Here is a 10569-nt window from a genome sequence, read left to right as displayed (position 1 = left end):
ATCATCCCCTGACAGCGATTGGAGTTTGTGATGAGTCTGTTTTTCCAGGGAACATTTATCTGGATTGTTTAAGTCATCCCGCTGGATCTGAACAAGCCGTGCTAAAGGCCACATTCATCCGTGGAGAGCTGCATCATCATCGGCCCCCCCAGTCTGCATTCTTATGACTGTCGCCTCCTCTCCCTGTTTATCTAACACTTCTGTAGGACTTGTGAGGACAACAAGGGTCAAGGATTGTGCCCTGGATAATATGACACCGGGGAAGGGGGGGGGTCCTCCCGGGGATTCCCATCTCTCTGGCGCCAGGACTGTCTGGGGTGTAACGGCGGCGCATGTTTGCATGGAAAATATGTTTAAAGAAAGATCACCACACTTCACCACATGGTTTTTATTTTCCATTTTATTCTCACTCTTAAATATCAACACACGCCTCATCAACATAATACATTTGATCCAACAGGCCTTCACAATACGAGGAGTCGAACAGCGTATTTCCCCGCCGTGGTGAATCTTTTCGGGTCTTTCAGAGTCCTGTGAACGCGTCGCCGGGCTGCATTGGAGTCAGGATAAATTCCAGCGCGACTACTTCAGGACACAATCCACCTGATGTCAAAGTTCACATGAATGATCTCTTCAAAAGACTCCAAATCACAAATATCACAAAACACCAAAAAATCAATAGTATTTTCTAGTAGGTGCAAAGCAGACTTTCTTCAAATGCTTCTGTTCTTTCCCTCGTCAGATGAAAAACAGAGAAACCCAAAACCCACCTCATTGTTTTCTTTATTTAGCTCTAGATCTTACATATTTTCATGAGACAGAATGACTCCTGCTGTGCTCATATTGGCTCCACACAACAGAGTTGGTGATATCAACACAAATGTGCACCGCTGCTGCCAAAATATGACAGGGTCAACCCGGTTCCCACCCCGCGGTCTTTACGCTGAACTGCTGCCGGATTAGAGATGGCTTCCTGGTCTGCTTCCTCGATCCTCTCCCCGCTTTGATCATTAGAGCTTTGGCTGCTAGAGGACTTCCACAGATTTTTTGCATATTCCTTTTAAAAGTCCTGTTTGGTGGGAGTCTGGAGAATTTGCATTTGCTGTAATAGGACAGCACAGAGGCCGACTTTTTAGTGTCACTCAGGAAGAGACTGCTCTGTGTTAGACCCTGATTTATATACAGTTAGAAAAGCTCTAATTCCCTATAAAAAAACAAAAACAAAAAAACAACCAAAAATACGCATGTCCGTCAGCTCTCTGCATGTTTCTTCCACCTAGCTGCAGCGCATGCTATAATCAGCTGGTAAAAGCATGCCACATGGGGAGAAGCAATCAGCACTCACTAACTCCAGGGGCTGGGTTGCAGTACATTACTGGGAGTGAAGAATTGCAATTATCATGTTGGGGAGACTGGTTCAGACCTTTTTTTACAGTGTATAATAAGTCCATGGAACAGCAGGACAAAATGAGGTCCAGCTGAGAAAAGGACTCTTATTTTCTTTTTCTTCTTCTTCTACTTTTGACTAAACGAGACTGTAATTCTGCGCGAGGGAACATTTCAAACTAAACTGTTACACTGTTGAGTCTATTTGAGTGCGCAGGCCTTTTGGAGGCAGTCGGGCTCCATTCAGGAGGAACACGGGGCACTAAACAATTAAAAAATGTGAGGTAAAGAACGGCTCTTTGAAAGCCCCACTTTTTACCTATGACTTCTTCTTCTTCTTGGATGTCTGGGAGCAGCGGGGAATGACCATCAAGAACACAAAATGAAACCTCTTTGTCAGCATTCCGACACGCGGGTCCACGGCCAAAAATGCCAGGAACACAATCAAGCAGACTTTCCAGCAGTGACTCTTTTCTGAGGAAGAGCAGACCTGAGAGGGATCACAGCTTTGGAGGGTTTGAACCCGTGTCTTTAAGTGCTGCCCTTTATAAAAAGACAACAACCAAATGCACTAATTGGTGTTCCGTCATATTTTGACAGCAGCGCCTTCGGTCGGAACGGATCTCCTAGAAGCAAGAGCCTTCTGGGCTGGAACTACGCAGTGTTTGAGAATGATATCGACATTTAGAAAAGATCTGAATAAAAGAAAAAGCAATAAGCTGCAGCTACCGTTCTGCGAAGGTCAGAGGACGGAGCAGTGCAGATGCTTTCAGCCCGATCACTCAGAGCACAATGTTCACGTCCGTATGAAGTTGCTGGGAATAGCTGTACAAACACTGAGGCCTAAGCGCGTATTCAAAAAACCAGTCCAGATTTATGGCAGCAGGAGCGAGGGTGAGGAAGGGAAGGAGGGAGAATTTGGCTTTATTCATTTCTAATTCACGTGAAGCTCTTTGAGGACACAACGCTGAACCCTGATCCCCAGTCAGGTGACCAGCATCTGTTTTAAAACCAATATTGTGGTGACAGGTCCCGATGAATCTAAATCCAGACGAAAACCTCTCGTTTCAATTTCCAAATATCAAAGAGAAATGCTTTGCTTTGATTTGAAGCGAGCCTATTAACCAACCAGGGCCGTGTGATTTGCTATAATTAAACTATAGACAGTGTTTTGATATCAAATCATTGATGTATAATTTCAAGCATCAGAGGAGCGGCGTCATCCATGATAGGAAGAATTAGCATCACAAAAAGACATTAGCATGTTCCTGGTCAATAACAGAGTCCTCACTCTTTTAGTTTGTGCATGAGGATAAACCTTAATTAGCCCGTTAGCCTCGGCTGATGGTCACTGAAGTTAAATACAGGCCTCGCCTCATTTCCGCGTGGCTCTCCTCCAGCAATACGCCGTTAAAAACATTTTAAAAAGATGAAGGTCGTCACTGGCTCCTGCTTTTCTCTTCCTGGGCTTTGGATTGATAGAAGCGCACATGCTAATTCATTTGAAGTGACAGCTGCTCTTTGACACGTGTCCACCAGCAGCAGTTAAACAGCAGATCTGAGAGGAACCAGAGTGATCTGACAGATCTGTCTGTCATCTATCACTGCAGTTTACTGGCGGCTTTTCTTCCTGCTGTCTCTCAGACGTCTTATTGCATAAAATCTTCGCGGCCACTCTACCTCTGGGTGTGATTGTAATGTGCCTTTCATGACACCAAATTTGGTTATATGGTAAAATGGTTCTCAAGCGTGCGAGCCGGCGCTACTTTCCTTCCAATACAAGCTGTAAATGTCACCATTTCACAGTCGCAGAGCACAACCTCCACGGTTTGGTATTAAGATTTAAGTTCTTCCTAATGACAACCTGGTGAAAAAACAAATATAATCATAATCCAAGGTGAATGTATGCGAAGGATGGCGTGACTTCAACTACTCTAAGTACATGCAAAGAAGTGGTTGTTCTATATCAACATCGCTTCACTTCTTGTGAGCTAGTACGGGAAATGAACAGAAAATGTCCTCAAATCATCGCTGTGCACAAATATAGGCTCAGTCGCCAGCATTGGTTAATTACATTAATTGATTTCGACACCATATTGAGTCAACCCTCTTTCCATATTTAACTACAATTAATTACAATACAATGATCCTTGACACCATTTTGTGTCACGGGTTAACAAAGACATGACATTTCTTCTAAATAATTACATCGTTTACTTTTAGTTTTATGCTTTAAACTAAACAAGGTGAAAAAAATCCCAACCAAACTCAACAGTGAATCACAGCCGGATGTATGCTGCGTTAATGCAGAGAACCAAAACAAAAAAGGTCCTCAAAGGTCAAAAACCCCAGATGTCTGGGTTCAAGAAACCTCCAAATGCTTTTACTGCTCTCAATTTGACTCTGAGGTATTGAACATTCACCTCCCATTCTTGCTATTTCCTGGAGTTGAGATGAATATGCAGTGAATTTAAAAATGCCAACAAATCAGCTGAGGAAAAAGACTGTACATTATATGCGCTTATATATAAAGATATATACACCAGTATGTATATATGTGTATATATACACACAAGTGTAGACTGTATATACTGAACATGTGTGTATGTGTGTGTGTTTGTGTGTTACAGCCTCATAATTCATAAAAAGTTTGTTAGCGTCAGTTTATGGTTGGTGATTAAGGGAAACCAAATCCCACTCAGACCCGCTCGCTGTCATTAATCTCTTTCCTAAAATCGGAGCAGGAAAGGCAGCAACGTGACGAAGAGGAGAGCCCCGTGAGACTGGAGTCCTGTGGCGCCGCCGCTGCCATCCTGGACTGCTCTCGGTCCTGACGGGGGAAAGAAGGAGGCTTGGGTTTTGGAGAAAGCGACACGTACATTGGGCGCGTTTCCACAGCGGGAGCTCCTGATAAATACTGGGGACAGGAACGTTCCAGGAACCGTTCACTTGGCCCTCTCAATAGTCAAAACTCAAGCCCCTCCCACGGTATTTCAGAGCCGATCTAAGTACAAACCCAGGAACTGGGTTAGGTCTTGTATAAGTTCCTGTAAATGACCTTAAGTGGGAGATTCCTCCAGTACCAACAAGCCCTGTGAAATTACCCTGAAGTTCCCGCTTCAGTGGAAACGCGCCTATACATTAGTCATGACGGAATTTGAGGTATTTGTACTTTCACTAGTATTTCTAGGTGGGACAACATGAGCAGCGAGAAAAAGACAGGGAACATGTGCTGGGAACAGAGAAAGAACTCCATCTGGAGCTGCAGGCAGCAAGTTTTTCTGAGTGGGATCCTCCCACTCGCTTGCATGGTGCTGAACATCTGATTCGTCTCTTTGGCGTCATTGTCTATCAGCAACTCTGGAGCTAAATCATGCATTAGCACACTGAAACGACTTCCATGTCTCTGGTCGTCATGCAGTCGTAGGACACTAGAAGATGGCTGCACACCTGGTCCCAGTCGCCGCCAAGAAAAAGCACGTTCGTAGAGTCACTTGCGGCATGTCTAGTTACTTCAGAACGTGCTGTGCCACAAGAAAGGGTGTGCCATATATTGGAGGAGTGTGAGAATTCCCCAGCTTTAAAATGACCAAAACAATATTAACCTCACTGTCCCACAAGAAAATGTCTAATAGAGGACATTTCGGAAGAGCCATGCGCTTTATTGCAAGGCGATCGTGAAAGAAAAAAGCAAAAGCAAAACTTCTGACACGCACTTCATGCTTCTTCTGGGATCTGTTAAATTGAAGGTATTGTATAAGGATTGAGGACACATTTTTACTTTGAAGCTTTGCAACACAATGAACAGTCATTTTCAAAGTTCACCACAGCTTCCTTTGGGGCATCTATCCAATTACTTAGCCACCGTGGATTATCCCTAATCCTGCATATGCTTAATTAGAATAATTGCATTCCCTCTTTGTCAAAACCAAAGCCATTGAAACAACTGCATTGATGTCGTAGGTCTGCTTGCTAAGATGCATCAGTCCCAGAGACTGGAGGTGTTCAGCAGCACTGCAGCTCCGCATGTTCCTTTCTTTCACTGCTTGCCAGCATGTGTCATCGGTATCAGACAAAAAAATAAGCGGCCGCACAAGTTCTGATTGGAAGAAGAAGCACGAGAAATACTTACAATGGAAAGAGGAGCATGCAAAAAGCAAAATGAGGCCATGCCGCAGAAAGGTGGATGGACAGAGAAGAGAGGTGAAGAATGGTTAAATACGCAGACTGCAAAGGCCGCTTCCCACACAATGTGTGACTGACATTTGTCATTCCGAAGATGCCGCGTTGTCAGGAAAAGCACGTGTTCAACACTGGAACTAAAAATGAACTATGCGATTCTGGGATTGAATATGCAGAATTCATTGTGATACATTCATTGTGGGGCATAGCAGCCTAGCTGGTAGCATGAGGAAGTGAGTTGTTTGTCATGACGTAGCATGCGGGCACTGCTGTGGGTCTAATACTAACCTTGCAATAGCGTTGAGCTAGTGGGTTCAATTACAACTACATCAGGGAACAAATAAAAGAGAAGCAATATATTGGAAACAGAGCAAAACATCATTGAGAACACTTGTGAGAGGCGTGACAACCAGGCTGGGAATTGACTGCAATTTGCACAGTCTTCAACGTGGTACAGTGTCAACATTTGGAGGTAAACATGACAACCCCAGAGCTGATAAACCCAATCCTGATCAGACTTGTTGAATATCAAACCAACATCAAGATACAGTCAGATTCAATTTGTCAGCTTCCAGTTAGTGTTGTGCTATAATTGGCTGAGGACCTATTTTCTCTGAAGCTCTGCGATGTTCCCCTCTGCTCTTTGATTTTGGATTCCAATTTCTGCTTTGCCGTGCACTTTCTCTGCGTTGGTGTCAGTCTCTGTGACTGCCTGCGAACATCCGTCTCAATTATGATACTGGTCACAAAGGAAGGTATTCCTGAACCGAAAGTGTCTCTCAAAGGACGACAGATTCGTTGAGAGACACTTTACGCTTGAGCAAATGAAGTTGTTTTCTTTTTATTGTTTTGCACCTGAACGTTTGTGGGGAAGTTGATAAGTATTGAGAGTAGCAGAACAATACAGACACTGTAGATCCAAATAATATATCCTCCTCCTCCTCCTACTAACACCAACCTTAATAAAGATATATAACACAGACATGTATGGGACAGAACATACCCAAGGATGGAGCATAATCCATCACAATAACAAAGCATGGTTTCCTCATGCACTTCAAATATCTCAAAACTGTCTTTTTTTATATTTATATTTGTATTTATGGGTAGCAAAATGACTGTGCCACCATCTTGTAATTTCATATGTACTCTTATCTTTATTTTTTGACTTAATGATCAGAGTCTTTGTTTCTGAATCACATATGAGATTATGAAAAAAAAGGCTGTCAGGGCCTTCAAGGCATCTCTGCTGGCCTAAAAAATATCTGAATCATGTTAAGTTGGTGTCACCAACTTAATTTAAGGGCCTTCTAGTGGGCATAGGCAATGTGATCGTATTTGTATTGGATAATCGGAGAGCATAGCTGTGCAAGCTAGCAAACTGCATTAGCCGCGCACACGATAGTTCTATTGATTACTGATACTACACAAAAAAAAAAAAATTCAGCCCACAATGACTGAAGGAGGATAAGAAATAGATTTGGTTGCCGATTTACTGTGCAGCTATTTTTAAGACGGACTTTTAAGGAAAGCTTTGAACAGTTTTTGAGGGAAGAGAGGAGGATGGATTTTGTCTTCAAATAATCCGATTTATTGGTGAGTGAAATGTTGCTATCACTCCAAGTTTACGGGGTTATTAGGAATGTTTTCTTGCTGGCTGGAGTTGCAGAACGAGACTTGTTCACTCCTGGTTTGTTGATTCGGTTGAGGCGTTTATTGTGGCTACAGGGATTTTCTATATGCAACGCAAGGCTCATTTATGCATAATCAAATGTTTTTTATAACGAAATGGTTAATGAGGGATTGAGTGATTCAGACGGAGCACTACTGAAGGCCTAGGTGTGAAATGCACGGGTCACCGCTGGTTTTAATGTGTGGATCATACACCCACACTGGATAACATCAGCTTAAGCTTTTCTTGTTTTGGTTTTTCACCTCTTTTATAACAACAAACCTTAGACCAGTAAAAGCCTGTAATTAAGCTGGTGTTACACTGAGGTCAAATTAGCGTCACAGCATTTACTGATGTAAAGAAGCAGTGAAGCCTCAGTAGAAATGAACTGGCAGCACAATCAGACCCACATCAGTGAGCATGTGTAGGAGGAAAACAAATATTCTATGTAGATTTCCGAGCGCCTTGGTCCGGATGGATGCGCTGGACGGTGAAAGGACGCCATGGAGCCGCACCTTTGATTCCTGCTTCTGCAGCGCCGCAAATGAAACCCACTCCCAGTTACTCACCGAACAGAAGGAAGCTGGTGTTTGAGCTCCCCAGTTTGTTGACGGCCACACACGTGTAGTTTCCGTAATCTCCTTCGGAAACATTAAAAAACATCAGCTTGGACAGCGATCCGGTGTTCACGATTTCCATCCCATCGAACCCGTTGAAGATCCTGGAAGGACGTGACGACGGTGCCATTATTAAAGACAATCCTGACGGCCGGATGATTGGCAGCGGATAAACAAGCGTGACCGTGTTATGAATGTGAAATCTGTTACCTTCTGTCGTCTTTATACCACTCAAAATCTGCCTCGGGCACCGCGTCTGCCTCACACTCCAGCACTCCTCTCTGACCCAGAGTCACGCCGACGTCTCTGCCCTCTGACACCGACGGTGCATCTACCAGCAGACAGCAACATGTGAGTACAGAACAGACGGAGTACAAGGCAGCGCACCTCACCTCTGCAGACTCAGCCCCACCTCCCCTCCCACACACACACACACACACTCCCCCTCGGATGATTTCCACTTGCAGATAAAGGCAACTCGGTGCCTGGTGAGGAGCTCTTCTCAGGGAAGAGCTCAACTTTTGGAAACTTGAGGTTTCTGCTCCGCTCGTGGTCGGGCGCACTCACAGTTGACTGTGATGTCTACGGTCTGGGTGTCAGCGTCGATGTCGTTGACAGCCGTGCACTCGTACGTCCCCGCTTTCTGCCTGGAGATTGCTGGGATCTCCAGGTACTCGTCATCCGATGTGATGTCTCCTATCATAGGTCACACACAAGTGGGGGAAAATGGAGACAGTCAGTCAGCGTTAATACCACAAGTCAGCAGCTGTGACCCACATTGTTGCTGTCTAACGTGCCCTTGGACAGAAAGTGTCGCTAAATGGTGCAAGCAGGGAGAGGAGGAAGGTGAGGGGAGTGATACACGTCTGCCTGCTTCGCTTTTCATTTGGAAAGGGATGCGAACGGCGTGATCGCAGAGGCAGAGAGGCGGAGCTCCAACGCGGACCAAAGACCGGCTACACATCCTGGTAATCCCGACCTGCTTCGTGGATCACGCCTCTTAAAGTTTACACTGAAAAGCTCCATCCTGTCCCTCTGGTGAGTGCCTCCTGGCTGAGGTGGTTTTGAGGGCGTTATGACAAGCGGTGATGAGTGCTTTGTTCAGCCCCCCCATCATTAGCATTTGTATGTCAGGACTTTCCCATCCACTTCTTTTGTGTGTATGTTCCACACCTGCGAGCGTACAAGGTCTACAACAGTGATATGAGAGCATCAGGCGAGGGAAATGCCAGGCCCGACACCTTTTTTTTGTTTCAATTTGACACGCTTGACAGAGACACTTAACACAGCTCTCAAGGTAAAGAACAAAAGATGTAATTGACTTCAAGCCTCCTCCCGAGGTGCTGGGAGGTGACAGTAATAAATTACACATGGATTCACTTTGCTGGGTTCCGACACATTACGGAGGTGCACCTGGGAAGACTGCAGAGAGACGAGGAGTACCGGGAGGGCCCGTGTGGGTGGACCCGTTCCACTCGCTACCCTCTCCACTTGCGTTTCTCACAAAAGAAGAAAACTGGGTTTTGTCAATAGAGACCGTGGAGTCGGTTAAAGCCACGCTGTGGAGAGTTAATCAGGCCAGGGCTGCACGCTGAAACAAGCTCAGGGCTTGACGTACTGCCGGCGCAGAGCTGCTGGGCTGCAGATGCAGGTGCTGCTGCTGCCTTTCTCTCCTCTCAGGTGCACAAATCACTGTGACGGGCTTCTTTTTTTCCTTTGAAGTGAAAACAGGAGACATGTGGTCCAAAGACGACGATTCCGCGATCAGTGCTACAGGGAGCAGAAAGCGTCTGAGCAGAACGTGACAGCGTTTGCACACACACACACACACACACACACACACACACACACAACACACACACACACACACACACACACACACACACACACACACACAAAATCTTCAGTGAGGATGGCTTCAGACAGGGCAACAACATCTACAGCACCTGATTGGTCCAGTTTTCCGGGGGGCAAATGAGCTTTGTCCTGACTTTAAGTGAGCTTTCCTAATTTAGAAGTGTTTGTTTAAAGGGCACGGGGCTCGTGAGCGAGTCATTAGATGGATTCTCGTGCGCTGTGTCCTACGCTTCCTCCTCCCTCCATCGCAGGAGCCTGGAGGGAGGAGGGAGGGAGGAAGGAAGGCAGAGAGGGTCTCTAGAGAGCCAGACAGGAGATAATGTACCCTTTCTGTCCCTGAATGCCATCCTCAAACTCAAGGGCAAAGAAGAGAATAGAGTGGAAAATGAAAAGAGAAAAGATATTTGTGTGCAGGGCAGGGGAACAGGTGAGCAGACGCTAGAGGGATATAAGCATTTAAGGAGACGGGAGAGAGCGGATGTGTTGATTCAAAGGGAGAAATTCAAGCAGCGGCAGGAATAAAAGAACAGCACAAAAGCAAGAAACACACTTCAGTACAAATAATGTCATTTATCTACCTGCCTATCTATCTATCTATCTATCTATCTATCTATCTATCTATCTATCTATCTATCTATCTATCTATCTATCTATCTATCTATCTATCTATCTATCTATCTATCTATCTATCTATCTATCTATCATCTATCTATCTATCGGTCTATCGGTCTATCTGTCTATCTGTCTATCTATCTGTCTATCTGTCTATCTGTCTATCGGTCTATCTGTCTATCTGTCTGTCTATCGGTCTATCGGTCTATCTGTCTATCTATCTGTCTATCTGTCTATCGGTCT

At 45.0% G+C, this 10569-nt stretch overlaps 1 protein-coding gene across 3 annotated transcripts in view; it reads right to left on the bottom strand.

Annotated features, from left to right (window-relative positions):
• Positions 1–382: 382 nt before the first annotated feature.
• ntm (neurotrimin) overlaps positions 383–10569 on the bottom strand; it is a 221928-nt gene continuing 211741 nt past the window's right edge. For 2 of the 3 annotated variants that reach the window (XM_057054068.1, XM_057054067.1), the window contains 5 exons: positions 8425–8553; positions 8068–8188; positions 7810–7961; positions 5857–5892; positions 383–4216 (listed from right to left, as the gene is read on the bottom strand). In XM_057054068.1, coding sequence (XP_056910048.1) covers positions 4116–4216; positions 5857–5892; positions 7810–7961; positions 8068–8188; positions 8425–8553 — 539 coding nt within the window. In that variant the 3' untranslated portion in view covers positions 383–4115. The remainder of the gene's footprint in view (positions 4217–5856; positions 5893–7809; positions 7962–8067; positions 8189–8424; positions 8554–10569) is intronic. The other variant, XM_057054069.1, reaches the window with a different exon arrangement.

Source organism: Takifugu flavidus, chromosome 14 (genome assembly GCF_003711565.1).
Source record: "Takifugu flavidus isolate HTHZ2018 chromosome 14, ASM371156v2, whole genome shotgun sequence".
NCBI lineage: Eukaryota > Metazoa > Chordata > Actinopteri > Tetraodontiformes > Tetraodontidae > Takifugu > Takifugu flavidus.
This window is presented reverse-complemented; position numbering and strand designations above follow the sequence as displayed.